General features: G+C 41.4%; 1 protein-coding gene across 29 annotated transcripts in view; it reads left to right on the top strand.

Annotated features, from left to right (window-relative positions):
* The window catches only part of FGGY (FGGY carbohydrate kinase domain containing), a 511,202-nt gene that overhangs the window by 30,264 nt on the left and 460,702 nt on the right, over positions 1-20,236 (top strand). For 27 of the 29 annotated variants that reach the window (XR_016237331.1, XR_011390683.2, XR_016237332.1 and 24 more), the window contains 2 exons: positions 9,513-9,751; positions 16,148-16,259. Coding sequence is in view for 24 of the 29 variants with exons in the window: in XM_070078425.2 (XP_069934526.2) it covers positions 9,551-9,751; positions 16,148-16,259 (313 nt within the window). In the remaining 5 variants the exon portion in view is untranslated. Of the gene's footprint in view, positions 1-9,512; positions 9,752-16,147; positions 16,260-20,236 lie in introns of those variants that run through there. The other 2 variants (XM_089337332.1, XM_089337330.1) reach the window with 1 other exon arrangement.

Below are 20,236 nucleotides of genomic sequence, written 5' to 3'. Positions count from 1 at the left end.
TGGCCAGGTCTGTGCAAGCAAGAATGTGCGTCTAGATTCTTCATATCCTCACTTCCCGTTAAGAGTTTAGGATACCCTGGAAAAGTTATAGCCAAGGGCGGAGAGCTGTTGTCTTGAAACTAGGATCAAGGTGGGAAGATAGAGAACCTCAAGGAAAGTAAGATGTGTGTGGTTGGTAGAGAGAAGGTGGAGCAGACACCTTGGTCACTCTTGCTCCTATTTGCAGATGAAGAGATTGAGGAAGCTCAGCCCAGCCATGGTCCCTATTTTGTTGCCCGGTGCCTGGCACAATCTGTATTTTTTTGAATCTTGGATGTCACTAACTGCAAAATATATCATTATTTCATGTACCACAAAAAAAGGAAATGCTACTGGTTAACTGTAAGATGCAGTTGCTTGTAAGATTAAGCCTGATTTTAGAGAAGCTAAATATGAAAAAGTATCCTAGGTTTAATAAATTGTGGTTGTAAGCATCCAGTGTTTGTTAATTGGATGAATGAGGTATTCAGAGATCAAAATAAGGCAAAACTCAAGTGCATATAAGTACAAACTTAGAAATGCAAACTATCAAAGCATGAACTTGTTTATCCTTGTTTTCTTTTGATTTGCTGAGTCAGTTGTTCATTCAGTAAACATTTATTGAAAACTGATTTTATGCCAGACACTGTGCCGAATGTTGGGGAGGCAAAAAACGTTACATTTTTTGAGGTTCAGTTCATTAAGGGAGACAGACATAGAAACAAAAAAAAAATTATCGCTCAGAGTGGCAAGTCTTAAAAAGAAGTACGAACATGGTACTGTGTGGCATATATGCAAGGGTTGGAGAGAGGCCAGGAAGTCTCCCTCAAAGAGGTGTTGACTGGGCTGGGTGTTTCCACGGAAGTCTGTGGTCACCAGGCAGATGAGAAGAGGCTGGAGTTAGGGAGGGAAGAGCCAGTGTTGGGAATGGCCTGTGACAGGGCGGGGACCGCACTATGAGGAGTCTGAGGATGTCTGGTGCCAGAGTGAGAACGGCTGTGTTCAACAGGGCCGATGGAAAGAAGTCCAGGGAGGGCCTGGGATGCTGTTTTTTAGGTCCCAGGTCTTTTCACAGCCTGCCAGTGGTGTTCAGGTATCCCAAGAAAGGGCCTGGCAGAGGGATCTATGGCTAAAGGGATGGAGGGTACAGCAAGGATAATCTTGCCTCCAAAAACAGAGCACTCTGTATCTGTTTTATTGAAATTTTCTTGATGCTATGGTTTGAAGGCAAGGTATTGCCATTGAATGGATACAGGAATTACTGTTTGGAAAACTTTGGTTACTGGTCAGCTTGAGCTCCTAAAGGGAAGTGAGCAAGGGAGAGATGAGGCTAGACACTGGTCAGGCCCTGAAAGTCGTTCTCAGAAGTTCACATGAAGGCAGCAAAGGTCATTACTGGAGTTTTCCTCCTTTTCATCTTCGCCTGCTGGTGAGCACAAAGCCAACTGGGGTAGGGGGTGGGGGGGACACAGTGGGGAAATCATGGTGGTTAAATCAGAAGCAATCACTTTTAATGACTTATTTTTTTAAACCAGGATAAATATCCAGGAAGCAGTAACTGAACATTTGCTGGCCCACTTTGCTTTAGGATCCCCAGTGTAGCTTGGCCAAGATGTTTTTTTTTCTGAAGCTGAAGGGCACAGGGTGCTGCTCAGGCTGAAGTCCCATGCTGGGCACTCAGACTGGCTGGCACCCACCTGGGGAGTCGTTGCCTGATCACCAGCCCAGTTGTCTCGGGCAGTTCTTAGTCTCTGGAAGGCCAGTCTGGAAAATGCAAGCCTCTGAAATTTCTGTGTCATGTGGACTAATGTGACCAAGGGGAATTAGAGCAGTCAGGAGGCCAAGGGATTTGAGTTTTCTCTCTTCAGATTTCCTTATAAGTCGTGAGGGGTCTGTTAGGGAAACAAATTGTATAACAGATCCCTGGTTCTGTCTGCCTTGGGACTCCTTCCCAATTCCCGGTCGCTGTGTGATATAACTGCAATATATTTGCCCCTTCTCTAAACCTATCCTGCAAACTTTTAAAGGTAGAAAGGGAAGAACAGGACATTGGGAATTGCACAGATGTGAGTCTTTAGGTTCAGGCTGGTCTCATTTTGATCACTTGTAAAATATAGTTTTAAGTACACTGAGCTTCTAGAGTTATAGTGAGATGTCAAGGGAATGTATGCTGTTTTCACAGTGCTTTGGCACATAATAGGTGTTCAGTGAATACTAAATGGGTGAGTGGGAAGAAAAGTTTTCTTTATAGAACCATGACAACTTTGTTTTTTAAGCTTAATTTATTTTTTTATTTTTAAAAGAAACATAAAATTGTACATATTCTTAAAGTACTACAGGATGATCAATACTTGTATACATTGTGTAATGAATGTTCAATCAGGATAAATATATCTAACTCTTAAAACATTTAACATTTCTCTATGGTGAAAGCATCCTATCAACTAGTTTTCTTTATAAGATTTTTAAAATATATTTGAAAGGCAGAGTTAGAGAGAGAGGGAGAGAGAGGCTTGGAAGAGACAGGGAGAGAGAGAGAGAGAGAGCGCGCGCGAGCTTCCATCCATTGGTTCATTTCCCAAGTGGCTGCATTGGCTACGGCTGGGGCAGGCTGAAGCCAGGATCTTCCAGGTATCCCATGTGAATAGAAGGGCCCCAAATATTTGGACCATCCTCTGCTGCTTTCCCAGGCACATTAGCAGGGACCTAGGTTGAAAGTGGAGTGCCATGACTTGACCAGTTCTCATATGGGATGCTGACCTAGTAGGCATCAACTTAGCCCACTGAATCACAACACTAGCCCCACATCTAGTTTTTATTTTTAATTGAGAAATATACATTAGCATTATATGTAGTCATCTGCCTATACAGGAGAAACCCAGAACTTCTTACTCCTGTCTAACTATGACTTAGTACTGGTTAACCAATTTTCCCCATTCCTTCACTCTCCTTATCTTCCCCAGTCTTTGCTAACCACCATTATGTTTTTAACTTCTATGAGATCACCTTTTTTAAGACTCCAAGTATGAGTGAAATCATGTGATATTTGTCTTCCTGTGCTCAGCTTATTTCACTTAAGTGATGACCCCCAGTTTCAACCATGTTGCTGTGAATGACAAAATTTCATCCTTTTTTGTAACTGAGTAGCAAACTCATTGTATATTTGTATAACGTTTTCTTTGTCCATTCATCAGTGGATGGACAGTTAGGTTTCCATTTCTTGGCTCTTGTGAATAGTGCTGCACTAAGCAGGAAATGCAGATGTCTCTTCAACCAACTGATTTAATTTCTCCTGGATATATATATTCTCCTGGTTGCTGGGTCATATGGTAGCTTCATTTTTAGGTGTTTGAGGAACCTCCATTTTGTTTTCCATAATGGCTGTAATAATTTACATTCTGATCAACAGTATGTGAGAGTTCTCTTTCCTCCACATCTTCCTGGCACTTACTATCTTTTATTTTATTTATTTAATTTTGTAGTATCCACTATAACTGGGTTGAATACTATATCATTGTGGTTTTGATTTGCATTTCTCTGGTGACTAGGGATAGTAAACATTTTTCATGTACCTGTTGTCCATTTGTATGTCTTCTTTTGACAAATGTCTATTTAAATGTGCCCATTTAAAAATTGGATTATTTGGGGGCCGGCGCCATGGCACATCTGCCTGTGGCGGTAGCATCCCATAAGGGCACCAGTTCTAGTCCTGGCTGCTTCAGTTCCAATATAGCTCTCTTCTGTGGCCTGGGAAAGCAGTGGAAGATGGCCCAAGTCCTTGGGCCCCTGCACCCACGTGGGACACCAGGAAAAAGCACCTGGCTCCTGGCTTTGGATCAGCGCAGCTCCAGCCATTGCAGCCATTTGGAGAATGAACCAATGGAAGGAAGACCTTTCTTTCTGTCTCTCTCCCTCACTGTCACTCTACCTCTCAAATAAATAAATAAAATCTTTAAAAAAATTGGATTATTTGAGGATTTATTTATTTAATTGAAAGGCAGAGTGACAGAGACAGAGAGATTGAGAGAGAGAGAATCTCCTGTGGGTTCACTCCACAAGTATCTGCAAAAGCCAGGATTTGGCCAACTAGGATGAGACCAGGAGCCAAGAACTCCATCTAAGTCTTCCATGTGGGTCATTTGTGGTTACATACAAAATTTAGTAGTGTTTTTTCTATTTCTCTGAAAAATGTCATTGGTATTTTGATAGGGATTACATTGAATCTGTAAATCAGTTGGGGAAGTATGAATATTTTAATGATGTTCATTCTTCCAATCCATGCATATGGGATATCTTTCCATTTCTATGTGTTATCTCCATTTTATTTCATGAATGACTTACAGTTTACATTATAGAATTCTTTTTTCATTAATTTATTACTAAAAATTTTAGTTTATTTTTGTAGCTCTTGGAAATCAGATTGCTTTCTCGATTTTTTTTCTTATAATTTGCTATTGATGATAACAGTGCCACTAATTTTTGCACATTGACTTTGTACCCTGCACCTTTGCTGAATTTGTTTATTAGCTAGAATAGCTTTTTGGTGGAGTCTTTGGAGTTTTCTTTATATTAGTTCATGTCATTTTCAAACAGTGACAGTGTGCTTCCTCTTTTTTGATTTTGATGCTGTTTGTTTATTTCTCTTGCCTAATTGCTCTGAATAGGACTTCCAGTACTGTGCTGAATACAGGTGGTAAAAAGAGGCATCCTTGTCTTTTATCAAATTTTAGAAAATATTCAGCTTTCCCCCATTCAGTATGATGTTAATTATTGTCTTTCTTTATATTATCTTTATTATGTTGAGGTATATTCCTTCTATACCTAACTTGGTGATAGTTTTGTTTTTTTAATCATGAAGTGATGTTGAATTTTATCAGATTACTTTTCTGCATCTACTGAAATGATCATTTGACATTTGTTCTTCATTCTGTTGATGTGGTGTATCATGCTTATTGATTACTGTATGTTGACCCATCCATGCATCACTAGGATGAATCTTATTTGATCATGGTGAATAATCTTTTTAATATGCCACTGGATTCAGTTTTCCAGTATTTTTTGAGGACTTTTGCACCTATATTTACCATGGATATTGGCCTGTAGCATGTGTGTGTGTGTGTGTGTGTGTGTGTGTGTGTGTATGTCCCTCCATGTCCTTGTCTGGTTTTGATTCTGAGGTGGCCTAATTGAATGAGTTTTGAATAATTTTCTTCTGTCATTTTGGAAAAATATATGAAGAACTGGTGTCAATTCTTTAAAAGTTTGGTAGAAATCAGCAGTAAAACCTTCTGGTCCTGAGCTTTTCTTTGATGAGAGGCTTGTAATTACTGGTTTAATGTGGCTAGTCATTATTCCTCTGTTCAGAAATCCTATTTCTTCATGATTCAATCATGATAAAGGACAAATGTCCAGGAATTTCTTCTCTTTTTCTAGATTCACAAATTTGTTATCATGTAATTATTAATACGGATCTCTAAAACTCCTCTGTATTTTGTAGTGTCATTTGTAGTGTATGCCTTTATAATTGTTTTTTGACAGGCAGAGTTAGACAGTGAGAGAGAGAAAGAGAGACAGAGAGAAAGGTCTTCCTTTTCTGTTGGTTCACCCCCAAAATGGCCGTAACGGCTGGCGCGCTGCGGCCGGCTCATTGTGCTGATCCGAAGCCAGGATCCAGGTGCTTCCTCCTGGTCTCCCATGCAGGTGCAGGGGCCCAGGCACTTGGGCCATCCTCCACTGCCTTCCCTGGCCACAGCAGAGAGCTGGACTGGAAGAGGAGCAACCGGGACAGAGTCTGGCACTCCAACCAGGTTAGAACCTGTGGTGCCGGCACTGCAGGTGGAGGATTAGCCAAGTGAGCCGTGGCACCAGCCTGCCTTTATAATTAATATTGAATATTCCCTTTTCTTAGTTTAGCTAAGGATTTATCAATATTTTTATCTTTTCAAAGACCAAACTGTTCATTTCACTGAGTTTTTAAATATTTTTGATACTCTGTATTGTTTATTTGTGTTCTGAGTTTTATTATTTCTTTATTAAATTTGTATTTGATTTGTTCTTTTTCTAGTTCATTGAGGTACAGCAATAAGTTGTTTATTTAAGGTCTTTTTTTAAAGATTTATTTATTTATTTGAAAGTCAGAGTTACACAGAAAAAGGAGGAGAGGCAGAGAGAGAGAGAGAGAGAGAGAGGTCTTCCATCTGCTGGTTCACTCCCCAATTGGCTGCAATCGCTGGAGCTGAACTGATCCAAAGCCAGAAGCCATGAGCTTCTTCTGGGTCTCCCATGTGGGTGCAGGGGCCCGAGGACTGAGGCATCTTCTACTGCTTTCCCAGGCTTCCATAAACTTCCTTCTCAGTGGTGTATTTACTGCTTTACCTGTATCCCATAAGTTTTAGTGTGTTGAGTTTCCATTTTCATTTATTTCAATAAATTTTGATATAATTTTATTTTTAACTTATTACTTGCTTTGTGGGTTATTCAGATATAAGTTTTTAATTTCCATATATTTAACTATTTATTATTAATCTGTGTATTTATTTGGTTATATTTTTCTTGCTCTAGTTTTATTTTATTGTTATTATAATGTTCTTTTTATTCTAGTTTTTCATATTATTCTAGTTTAAAGATACTTTTTAAAAATTTTTTTATGATTTGTTTTGCGACCTACCATATCATCTATCCTGGAGAATGTTATGTATGCTGTTGAGAATACATATTCTATTGCTGTTGGATAGAATATTTTGTAGGTATCTGTTAGGTTCAGTTGATACAGGGTGCTATTTAACTCTTTAAATTCTTTACTTATTTTCTGTTTGGCTCATCTGTCCATTCCTGAACACAGGTTTGTAAATCCCTTAAAATTATTTTATTGGGGTGTGTCCTCCTTTTAGTTCTATTAATATTTGTTTTATGTATTTGTGTGCTTCTCTTTCACTAGCATTTCTTTCTTTAAGCTTGAAAATAAATCCCTTTAACTTTCTTCTAAGCCAAGTTTGGTGGTGACATATTATCTTTGCTTTTCCTTGTCTTGGATTGTCTTTATTTCTCCCTTGTAACTGAAACATGACTTTGCTGATTAATATATTCTTGACTGGCAGTTATTCTTTCGGTACTGTGAGAATCTCATTCTAGTCCCCCCCAGACTGTAAGGTTTCTGCTGAGAAATCTGCTGACAGGTGAATTAGGACCCTTTATCTGTTGTTTCTTTTCTCTTGTAGCTTTTGAGAATCCTCTCTTTATTTTTAAGCTTGAAAAGTTTGATTATATTATGTCCAGCGTAGACTTGTTGTATCAATGGTTGAATTTGATTGACAACCTTTCACCTTACTGATCGTGGAAAGTTGTGGCTTTCTCTAGGTTTGGGAAGCTTTTTGCTACTATCTCTTAGAATATGCTTTCTACCTCTTTGTCATTCTCAGGGCCTTCTTGAAACCTAAGTATAATTGCTTAGATATTTACTATTTTCATTCTGTCCCAAAGTTTATGTATGCTCTCTTCTTTTTCTTGATTCTTTTTTTCCCCCAACTGTGTAATTTAAAATAGCCTGTCTTCAAGCTCACTAATTCTTCTATTTGATCTATTCTGATATTGATAGCTTCTATCATGATTTTAATTTCACTTACTATATTTTTCAGTTGAAAGATTTGTTGGAATATTTAAAAATCATCCCTCTGTCAAGTCTCACATGCCCGGCCTATGTGAGGCTACTGGTAATATATATCAATACAGGACCAGCATTGTGGCATAGTAGGTTAAGCCATTGCCTGCTATGCTGGCACCCCATATTGTCACTGGGTCCTGTCCTGGTGGCTCTACTTCTGATATAACTCCCTGCTAATGTGCCTGGGAAAGCAGCAGAAGGTGGCCCAAGTGCTTGGCTCCTGCACCCATGTGAGAGACCTGGAAGAAGCTTCTGGCTCCTGGAGTTGGCCTAGCCCAGCCCTGGTGGTTGAGACCATTTGGGGAGTGAACTAATGGATGAAAGACCTCTCATTTTCTTTCTCCTCCTCTCTCTGTAACTCTTCCTTTAAATGATATGATTAACTTTAAAAACAAAAAAGTTTTCAGTTTCTTGGGGATCAGCCCCTGGTCTGCATCTATGCTCATTCTGTTGGTGATATTATCAGGCTTTATGGTGAAAAAAAATTTACACTGCTACAAATAGAACTGCAGCTCTGGAATTGGTGTACATCCCACCAGGGTGCGTGTGTCTGCCTGATATGGGGCAGTAGGTATAGTCTCTGTCTATAGGCACTGCACTAGGGGTGGAGGCTGTTAGGATCTGATCCACTGTTGGGTTTTATCAGCTCTTCACTGAATCCCAAGACACTTTCCTGTGGTTCCTTGCTATCTGCCCATTTTGGGGGGATGGGTAATGAAGGCAGCTCCTTAGCTACCCAGGCTAGAAATAAGCTATATCACACCTGGGTGTCCTTATCTTCATGCACTATGAAGTCTCAGGAGTACACACTAGGCCAGCTTGGCCCTGGCAGTGAAACACTGAAACAAGTTAATCTCAACACAGTTTGGGTCTGATGCAGGGACTAGTCTAGAGGTTCCATCTGTAGCATTGGCCTCAGGATAGAGGCTTTTGCAGTCTATCGGGTCCTGCATCCCATGACCAAGGCTTGGCTCTGAGGTCCAAGATAAGTTCCTAAGCTCCCTCTCTTGTGCTACTCCCCTGGAGCTTGTCTTGCTCCACTTTCTGCAGGTAGTTAGGAAGAGGTGGCAGAAGCAAGGTCACATGGCTGTAGAGGGACCCGATGGTCAGTCTAGGTATGAGTCTGGGGACAGGGACCATGGGGCTATGTTCAACCCTGAATTTTATCATGGTTGGCCTGGAATTGGGAGTCAAATCTTAAGACTTCACTCTATCTCCCTTTTCCACATGGGAGCTGAAGTGTCTCTCCACAATGTCCTAGTTGGAGCTGGAGTTGGGGGACTGATATGGGCAACTCTTTTCTTCACTGCCTTCTTCAATACAAGATTTCTTATTATTTTTCTAAAATGAGGTACTGTGGTCTCTCACTTGGTATCTGTAGCTCTTGCAAAGATGATTTGGTTTATGATTAACTCGTCAAATTAGTGTTTCTTGGGGCAATCATTGCTGTTGGTGTTTTACTCAACCACCATCCTGCTGCATTGGTCCTATGGCCACTGTCTTGCTGATTCCAGTTTACTGAGAATAAATTAATCTCTATTGCCTCTAGTTTCTAAGTTCTTCTGTCACCTTCTATTTGCCCTTACAGCACTCAGCACAACTTCATTTAAATAATTATGTAATTAAATACCTAATGTCCTTCCAAGAATGGAAACTTGATGTCTGAGGCCATGTCTGTGTTGTTCACCTACTACTGAGCTTAGTGTTGTTAGCACACTGACGGTACTGAAAATTTTTGTTGGATGAATAAATAATAAATGGCTATGAGCTAGAAAGCTGTATTATTTTATTTCTATTTCCAATGTGTTTTTTTTTTTTTTTACTGTCTTTGCAGTCTCACTTGGTTTTCACGTGCTTTCGGCGTCTCTCACAATGTCTGGTGGAGAACAGGAACAAAGGAACTACTATTTGGGTGTGGACGTTGGAACAGGCAGTGTCCGCGCAGCTCTGGTAGACCAGTGTGGCGTTCTCTTGGCTTTTGCAGACCAGCCAATTATGAAGTGGGAGCCTCAATTCAACCACCATGAGCAGTCCTCCGAGGACATCTGGGCTGCATGCTGCATTGTCACAAAGGTATAGACAAAAGTGTGGTGATTTCTCCTTGTTCAAACTCCCGACCTGCGGAGTGTTTGTTGCATGTCTACATGGTGCCAGGGACTGTGCTGGGCTAACTTTATGTACAGAACAGTGCAAGCCATGGGCCTTGCTTTTCAGGAGCTCACTGGCCAGCAGCAGGAATGGACAGTTAAAATATGATGTGTTGAGTGCTGGGAGTGAAATAACTAAGAAAAGAGCTAACTGGAGGGGGTTCTTGGAAGAGAGCGTAAGGGATGCAGAAACTTAAGGTGTGACCAAATGTGGAAGAAATCACTGATTATCATGGCTGATTGCTGTGCCTTTATTATGAAGTAAGTGCTATGTAAGAAATATTAGCAGGCCGGCGCCGCGGCTCACTAGGCTAATCCTCTGACTTGCGGCACTGGCACACCGGGTTCTAGTCCCGGTTGGGGCACCGGATTCTGTCCCGCTTGCCCCTCTTCCAGGCCAGCTCTCTGCTATGGCCCGGGAGTGCAGTGGAGGATGGCCCAAGTGCTTGGGCCCTGCACCCCATGGGAGACCAGGATAAGTACCTGGCTCCTGCCATTGGATCAGCGCAGTGTGCAGGCCACAGCGCGGCGGCCATTGGAGGGTGAACCAACGGCAAAGGAAGACCTTTCTCTCTGTCTCTCTCACTGTCCACTCTGCCTGGCAAAAAAAATAAAAAAGAAAAAAAAATATTAGCATGCATTGTGTAGAGATGAATCTTCATAATGACCCCATTTTATTAAGAAGGGTGGCACAGAAAAGCTAGGTCATTTACCCAAGTTCATGCAGTTGGGAAGTAGCAGAGGCAGGAGTGGAGCTTAAGCAGTGTGACTCCAGAGCAGCATTTCTGTGACACAGGGACCTCTCCTGCCTGCATTTCAGGCAGAGGCAACAGCAGCCTATGCAAAGCACACAGAGTGAAAACGTGGTGTGTTCTAAGAAAGCAAGGAAGTCAGACAGACCAGAGCTCTTCTGTCTGCACCAGGCAGATGTTCATCTTGAGTGGCCTGGGAATGGATATGGCTCACTGGCTTGTGCAAGAAAGTGATGCTGGACACACTTGTTCATATTTGGAGTTTGAGCTGACTGTTGACTTTATATCCTGGTGATCGGGAAGGGCAGAGATCTCTTTGTCCTTTTTTTTTTTTCCCCCCAGAGGGAAAAAGAAAATCCTAGATTCCTCATTTTCCCTGTTCCTAGTTTAGTTCTTTAAATATTTATGAGGTGCTTGGTAATTTGCAGATGGACAATTCACCATGCTGTCTTTATTGATCAGTCTGTTTAAACTTTAATGAGTTCTGAGCTGCTGTTAGTGCCCCTGGAGAAGAAGGTCGAGAAAGGAGTTGGGGGTGGGCAGCACCAGTGCATTATGCAGAAATAAAAGGAATCAAAGAGGCGCATGTCGTCTCTTTTGCCTGTTTAATTTTCCTCTTCTCTCTCTGCTTTTCAGCCCCCACCTTGGTGAGAATCTTCTACTCTTTGCCCTTGGGTCTCCTTTGTTCTTCTAACATATAGCCTTTCTTGCCATTAAGGAAATTGTCAAGAAGAAAATATAATCCCCTGATGAAAAGCTACTTTAAAGGAGGTCTACTCTAAGTACAGCTTGGTTTAATGGTAGATTTTTAATCATCTCCCAGTGGCGGCCAACGTATCATCTGTTTGAGCTCTGTTAGCCGCATAAGTGCTGTGGGCATTCGTCCTTAACGATGCTATTTCACTACAGCAAGCCTGAATAAAGCTCCTGGGTCTGAGGCCATTGCCCTCACGTGGATATGGATACGTGGCCGTGTGCCAGAAGCTGTAGGGTAGGCATGGCCCATCTACTGGGAACATCATTGCTGGTTTGAGGCTTAAAGAAGAAAGCCTTTAAAATATGGGTGTGAGAAAGGTAGCCGTCCATATAGAGCTTACATACAGAGCACTCCATATAGAACCAAACTGCTAGGAGTGATATCCCAATTCTGATATCTTGGAAGCTTCTGATCTTCCCTAAGTTACTTCCTGTTTCTTGCCTCAGTTTCCTCATCTATAAAATGGGAAAGATGAGAGAACCTCCCTCTGTAGGGTTGTTGTGAAGATTAAATGAGTTAACTGTATAAAGTGAACTTCTATTAAGAAGCAGGAGAATATAAGCTGGAGGAATTGTTTAGCCAGCAGGCGTTTGTTGAGTGGCATTCTTGGATTTCATCTGCAAGCATTCAGTGAGCAGCTGCTATGTGCTTTGTGCTCCTTGCTGAGCACTGGCGTGTATCTAGGAGAGGTACACAGCGAGTTCTGTTAGACGCCAAGCAGCTCAGCTGTGTGGTAGAGAAACCAACACAGATGACGGCCATGAAGTACCATTTCATTCTAGCTTGGTACGAACTGTAAGAGGGGTCTTTAAAAAGTTCACGGGAAACCGGGAAACATGCATTCTCTTGTAATCTCTGGCTTTCCTGATCCCCCTGACAAATCACTTTCTACTATAAGATACCCATACTCTGTAATTTATGTGATTTATTGACTAATGTCTATCCTTACCAAAATATAATCTCTAAAAGAGCAAGGATATATCTATCTATATCTATATGCATACTTTTCTATCTATAGCTATACATATGCTTACTTATCAATCTATTTATATATGTAAGTATTTTGGTCTTCATTATTTCCCAGAGGCTTGGAAGAGTCTACCCTAGAAGGGGCTTGATTATACTTGCTAGGAACCAACTGAGTGAGTGAGTGAGTTGTGTAGGCAATAGGGAGTGACAAAGCCTGAGGGAACTGGGTATTTCCTAACTCCATGCACTCCCCAAAGCTGACAAAGGCATTGCTCAAATTAAGATTTCAAAGAATGCAAGTACCATCCACACACAACTCAGCTGCCAGCTGGGTTCTGTCTGTGAGGTTGCAGGCTTTGACCTTTGATCTAAATGGAGTTAAGGATAAAACCAGGTATACCTCTTACCCTCCAGTTCTCAGTTTGGAGGGTTTCTGTGGAACTCAGTATGGCAAAACTCACTGATATAAAACACATGTAAGAATGAACCAGTTTCACAGTAAGAACAAAGCAAGGCACAAACTCTTCCCCAAATATTTTTTTGCTGCCCCACAGCTATAAGTTGACAGTTGTTAGACATGGACCAGGTTACCAGATGAGCTTGCAGAAATTTACTTCTCTGGAAATTCTTGGGGAGAGCAATGTGCTTGCTCTCCAGCCAGGGAGATTCTCTTGATTCCAAGATATTGGGATGAGTTTACTGGACTGCTTTCTTTTTCTACTAATATGAATTAAAAATAAAAAAAAGAATCCTAGGTCACCACGTTAAGCTCTTGGGGACTTCTGGGAAGTGTGACCCTGACAGCCATCTTTCTGGGATGGATTAGATGGGCGGGGGAGGACCTTAGGAAATGAGAGTAGTTCCCAGCTGTGGATAACATTATTATTATTTTTAAAGCTTTTATTTAATGAATACAAATTTCATAGGTACAGCTTTAGGAATATAGTGGTTCTTCCCTGCACTCATCTCTCCTACTCCCACTCTCATCTTCCCTCCTACTCCCTCTCCCATCCCATTCTTCATTAGGATTCATTTTTAATTAACTTTATATACAGAAGACAAACTCTATACTAAGATTTCAGCAGTTTGTACCCACACACTCACACAACATATAAAGTACTGAGATAACATTATTATAAGGCATTCTCTTGTAAAGTTGGGGAAATAATAGTGCTACCTGGCCAAATCAGACTTGTCACAATTATTTCTTGAGTTCCTTATGAAGGTGTCTGTTTTAGACATAGAGACACAGGCTTTTGACTAAAGGCCATGGTTAGAATGTAGCACTGAATGAGTCTTCAGAGGAGATTCATAAAATAGACTGAAGAAAATATGTTTCTTGCTCCTACTAGAGGGTTGCTCCATAATTTTTAGGAAGATTTGAGTACCTCCATTTTTTTTTCTTTTGCTACCCCCTTCACCTACTCTCTTTGTATGTGCTTATGTGACATTCACCTACTCTCTTTGTATGTGCTTACATGACATAGAAAGTGTGCTGTGCTTTGTACATAAAAAATTCCGTGAATGCAGTTAAGGAAGCATTGAGTGGATTTTTCATCATTATTTCCTAAAAAATTTTGTTGGTTCCAAAGTACTTTCATACCCCTTGGATCCTTTGATCCTCACCTGGAAGCTATCTCTCACTCTTCAGGAAACAGGCTCAGAAAAATGATGAGATCAGTACAAGTTTACCTGATTCAGAGCAGAGGAGGTGGTATTGTTACCAGAATGTGGTTCTTTAGGTACTGTATCCCATGCTCATTTCTACTCCAAAGTTGACCTGTGGTTTGGAGTTTTGTTGAATCATCTACATTTTCTCTTCCAATTCCTCTTGTGAGTCTGTGTGAGGTAGACATACCAAGTTAGGCATGCACTGTCTAAGTACAGAGACCAATATGACTGTGTGACAAGTAGAAGTTAGGACTGTTTTAGTAATTGCTTGATTGATTGGTTAATCAATCTTCAAAGAAGATTTAAGGCAGCAAATTTATTCTAATAATAGGAGATGTTGATTATGCACTAAATGCCAGGGGTTGAGGTAATCACAGCTATTTTGCTGAATTCTCGTGATATCATTGGGAAATGAAGGTAAAAGTCATAGGTGTGTAAAACTGAAGAATTTGTTTTCTGATTTCTCAAAATCCAACTAGTATGCCGCAGCCCATGTTTCAATTCAGGCAGTCTGTCTGCCAACCTATTGACCTTAACCACTACCCAGTGATTTCCAAGTCAGGTTAGAAGGATGTCCTAGGCAGAAACAGCCATGCCTGTAAATGCTATAAAAATGTGATCTAGCAAGTCAAGTGTGGAGTTGCAGTGACTGGAACTCTGTGACCTGCCTGTAGTCACACAGCCAGGGTGATAGGACCAGGATTTGAGTCTGTGTCTTTGTGACTCATTTTCATGAGGCCACGCTCCCTTGTCAAGACCTGTTTGGTCCCTACGTTCTTAAAAGTCTGAACTGATCAGTGCAATAGAGGCATCTAGGACATTCACCTGAGGCTATGGGGCAAAGAGATTGCCAGCAGTCACAGACAGGTAACTAGCAATTGTTGTCCCTTAGAGCACATGTCCTCTCTACAGGTGATTCTCTTGGGCAACAGGAAATTCTCTGATTAAAAACGTAGGCAATATGATGTGATAGAACACAGGCATCCCTAATCTGAAAATCCAAAATTCAAAATGCTAATAATTTGTTAAGATGAGTTCCTAAAAGTGGGATTGTGGCCCCAAAAGATATGCCTATTTTTAGTTTTAATAGACATTATAAAATTATTTTCCAAAATTTAATTCAATACTTATCATTAGAATAATATTCAGGTAATTCTACTTTTCCATTTCTTGTCTTAGCTATATTCTGTTAATTTTTTTTACCATTTTTGCCATTATGAAAATTCACATATTTTTATTTGCATTTATTCATGTATTTTGATTGCCATTTAATTTGGAAATTTTTCAATTACTTTTTGACCAATTTTTAAATATTTATTCGTTTCAGAGGCAGAGAGAGAAATAGAGCTCCAATTGTACTGATTGCCTCCCCAAAACCCTGTAATGGCCGTAGTTGGGCCTAGCTGAAGCCAGGAGCTGGGAACCTAATCCAGGTCTCCCACCTGGGTGGCAGAAACCCAATAACCACTTCCTCTATTGTCTATATTAGCAGGAAGCTGGTGTCAGAAGCTGGAGCCAGATGTGAAACCCAAGTACTTCCATATGAGACCTAGGTATCTTAACCTGCATCCTAACCACCAAGCCAGATGCCCACTACTGTTTTTTATTTTTATTTTTTTGTTTTATGAAATGATTTTTGGGGCCTTTTGCTTAATTTCCAATTAGGTTAGTTGTCTGTTTCTCATTCCCTTATAAAATCTTTAGGGAGAACCTGCGCTGTGGGTTGGCAGGTAAAGCTGCCGCCTGCAATGCCGGCATCCCATGTGGGAGCTGGTTCAAGCCCCAGCTGCTCCACTTCAGATCAGCTCTGTGCTATGGCCTGGGAAAGCACTACAAGATGGCCCAAGTCCTTGGGCCCCTGCACCCACGTGGAAGACCTGGAAGAAGCTCCTGGCTTCAGATCGGCCCAGCTCCGACTGTTGGCCATTTGGGTAGTGAACAGTGGATGGAAGACCTGTCTCTCTCTTTCTGCCTCTGCCTCTCTGTGACTCTGCCTTTTAAACAAATTTTAAAAAATAAATCTTTAAGATTTCTTTATGATATTACACTATTATCTGACTTTTGTCAAAAAATTGCTTCTATCCTAGCATTCATTTTCTTCTAGTCATAACTTTCCTTCAAGCTTTTAAAAGCACATGTTGTAATATATACTTTTTGTTTGTTTTTAAAACAGAAAGTTGTACGAGGGATTGATTTAAACCGGATTCGAGGACTTGGATTTGATGCTACGTGTTCTCTGGTTGTTTTGGATAAGCAGTTTCGTCCTTTACCAGTAAACCACGAAGGTAGGACCAGTCCCCTTCTTTTCCTGGTGGTGGGAGACTGGCTGGGGCAGACCTGGCTTTTAGTGTAGAGGGCCCAGGTGGAACACAAGGTCAGACATCTCTTGTATCTGAGGGTGAGAATCAAGTGGATTAGGAAGGTCAGAAATCATGTTCCAGTGGTTAAAGGCTTCAAGAGCAATTGGTATGAATGGGGTGGCATTGGGGGCTAGGTCACAAGAGCCATGGAAAAGAGCTAATGAGGGGAGGACCTGGGGTCACTGTCTTGGAATGACTAGCCCTGAACGATTAAGTGCTTTGGGTGTTTTCTGGGAATGGAGTGCCAGTGCTTGAAGCAGCTTTATTTATTTGAGAAGCGCATATCCCATATTCATTTGAGTGGGCGAGCCAACTCTATTTAAAATAGAACAAGGCAGACAGGACCTTGTGCCACACAGAAACTGGAAACAGACGGCCTTTTTGTTTTCATCAGCCAGGCCAGGGACATTCCCATTTAATACTGTTGTTCTAGAGGACACTTGGGACCACAGTAATGAGCTATTTCAAATATAAAAGAGTGCTTCAGCCTAATCATCAGAGACTTTTTTTTTTAAAGCAGGTGAGCTGCATGCAGAATTTTAGCCAGTAGCACTAGCACTGGGTTGCAAACCCATGAGTCTACACTAGGCAGGCAGGGAACGTAAGTTAGTGACGTGGACCAAGTTTGAGACAAGCAAGAGCTTACATGTGTGGAGATAAGCTTAGATTGATATTTAACTTTATATCACGAGTATAAGACATTAGGGAATGGTGGAGATTATGATGCACTAGAAATTGCATGCTGCATCTAAATAGGGGTGGCTTTATTTGTTTTAAGTCAGCTGTTGCCAGGGTAGCCGTTACAAACATGTTTGGGGCTAGATTCTGTGTAAACACCCTTAGTTACGTACACTGCAGTAAGTAACAGTGCCTGTCTTCCTGTCGGCTGTGGTATTGTAGGGCACACAGGGATACAGGAGCCTTAGAGTCAGGGACTAGATCTCAGTTCCACTATTGCTTGGTTGTGACACCTTAGGTGAGTCACTTAGTCTCTGCATGTCTCAGTTTTTTCTCCTGAAACAACCAGAATAATGAACAGTAGCTTTGTTGTGAAAAGTGAGAGAGGATACCTAAACGCTCAGGTGAAAAAGTCTGTATTAGATTAAAGATCTTTATGATTAGGGGATGTGTTCTACACACTTCTAGTACATACAGTAGTGATTATTGTAACTAATGTGCTGGAAACCTATGCACATGGATGAATGGTTAGGGCACAGTGGTATGGATGCACTTGCACACTCACACACACCATTTCCCCCTTATTGCCACATTTATCAGCACCTACTGTGTGCCAATCCCTGTCACACTAGGTACGAGTGCTTTAAAGATGAGTCTGAATGGTCCTTGCCCTGGGCTCAGTTTGCATTGTTCTGGCCCAGGATGGTCAGGCAGACCCAGGATGGTCAGGCAGAGAACTAAGTGCCTCTTAGACAAGCAAAGTATAGCCCAGCAGCAGCAAGCAGTCTCTAATTACAAGGTGTGGCCGGCCATGAACCTGACTACTGGGGGAGCATATCAGTGCTTCCTTTATTGGATTTATTTAAGTAACGGTTAGATGATTGTTTCCTAGGGATGCTGTAGGAAGAAGACTCATTTTGGGCATAGCTTTTGATGTTCAGAATGAAGTTTCAAGGACTTTACACTGTTTGGTCTACTAATGTACATATTATTGGTTTGTTTTAACACTGGCTGTGAATTGGTATTAACTAGAGATTTAAAAAAAAAAAAAACTATCCTTCATTCTTATCTTTATTCTTATCCCCAAGAGTTGTATTCAGTCGTTTTGGAATGGGGCTACAGCACTGACATTTTAAGTAAGTTTCATTGGTAATTCTAGTATGTGGAGAGTCACTGGGCACAGATGAGTGGACAGTGAAAATATTAGGAACTGAACACTTCAAGTGGAAGAAGAGAGTTCCTGTTCAACCTGCTTGTGTGCATACCCTCTCTGAATGCCGTCTTTTTCCTCATTGTAGATAGAATTGCCTCCTGTTAACAGGCACTCTTACAAAGGTAGTTAAGTTGCAACCCTAATTAGAAGTGTTGAAATAACTTCATTCCAACTAAAAGGCTGAAATGTACCCATTCATCAGCTGCATCAAGCCACAGGTGTCCTTCACCACTTTCTTGCCTTTCAACAGATTATATTAATGCTAGATTCTTTTTTATTGGAATGATTTATCCTGTGTTAGAACATGAAGCTAGAATTTTAAAGGTGATTTAAAGGTTCTCTAAAGATTGGTTCTCCTTGCATGGTATGGCAGTGATCTAGTCATGCTTGGTTCGGAGGAGTAGCTGTGAGCAGGAAGAAGATTGCTGGTAACTTCAGTTGCCATTAATAGCAAACCCACAAGACTGGCAAAAGTGTTATCATCTTTAGAAGTTGACCAAAAAAATTAGCTAAAGCTAATAAATCAAATGCAATAGTGTAGGAGCACTAAGCATCACTCTATCATAAAATAGCATTTTTGTTAGCCTTCTCCTGTTTGATCCTTCTTTCTTTGAAAACCGGAGCAGCCCCTGGTTGGACAGCAGTGTAGTTCTGTGGCCATCCTGGCACCTGTCCCTGTTGTGTCATCACAGCACAAGTATGCTGGGGAGGACGATCATGGGGGGCTGGGGAGTTAGGACTTCTGCTGCCATGCGCAGCAATCTAAGAAGTCAAGGTTTTTGCTGATTCCTAGTAATTTTTCCCCTCAACTATGGCAGGAACACATCCTGTGAGGTGTTCAAAATATTAATTAAGTGAATTCATAGATGAATAAACTGTCCTTAGCTGACTGTATAACTCAAATCCTGCTTGACAAAATTTCCTCCAATTGTCTTAAAATATGACATCTTCCTGGTTCCCTCAGCTGCCACTGGAACATCTTTTCTCACTTTTCTTTCACCTGGCTAACCTGTGGCCATTCATTTTCAGAATTAAGTTAAAGCTTTCTGGCCTTTTGGAATCTCTCTATGCATCCTCAGGTGTAGCTTAGAGCCTTCTCTCTGCTCCTCTCTGTGTTGCCATAGCTGGCGCTCCTGTTCTGGTGGATATCAAACTGTCTATAGACAGTCTATGGTCTACTGTTTCATTCAAACACGTGCTCCTAAGGTGACCCTCCACTGCACATCCTGGCACCTGACGCTGGGCCTGCTATGTAGAGCACACCCACGTAAAGGTGACATGAACTTTCCCTTGGGTCATATACTTGTGTCTTTCTATAAGAACTGGAAAAGGATTAATTCTCAATCTCTAATCAAATAAAATGATTATTTTATTTTCATTTTAGGTACTTTAAAAAGTTCATGGAGGGGCCAGCGCTGTGGCTCACTTGGTTAATCCTCCGCCTGTGGCGCTGGCATCCCATATGGGCACCGGGTTCTAGTCCCAGCTGCTCCTCTTCCAGTCCAGCTCTCTGCTGTGGCCCGGGAGGGCAGTGGAGGGTGGCCCAGGTGCTTGGGTCCCTGCACCTGCATGGGAGACCAGGAGGAGGCACCTGGCTCATGGCTTCGGATCGGCATAGTACTGGCCGTGGCGGCCATTTGGAGAGTGAACCAACGGAAGGAAGACCTTTCTCTCTGTCTCTCTCTCCCTCTGTCTATAACTCTACCTGTTAAATAAATAAATACATAAATGTTCATGGAAAGAGGAATTCCAGCTCGAGTTGATTTTGATATGAACAGTTTTGAGGTCCAGGCGAGGGAGTTAGTGAAGTGATTCTGTACAATTCTCCTTCTGACTTCATCCTGTGAGCTTTTGTATGCGGAGCCTGCAAGAGCTGCTTTTCCTCTCTTCACTATCGTTGGAAGATCAGCAGCGAGTGTTTTTGTCTTGAAGCAGCCATAGATATGTTCTGTAAAATAGTCATGAAACTGTTCTGACTTTGCCCCCCTCAACACACTCACACAGGTGTGCA

Source organism: Oryctolagus cuniculus, chromosome 7 (assembly GCF_051225735.1).
Source record: "Oryctolagus cuniculus isolate XC-2025 breed Fujian yellow rabbit chromosome 7, ASM5122573v1, whole genome shotgun sequence".
NCBI classification, from domain to species: domain Eukaryota; kingdom Metazoa; phylum Chordata; class Mammalia; order Lagomorpha; family Leporidae; genus Oryctolagus; species Oryctolagus cuniculus.
This window is presented reverse-complemented; position numbering and strand designations above follow the sequence as displayed.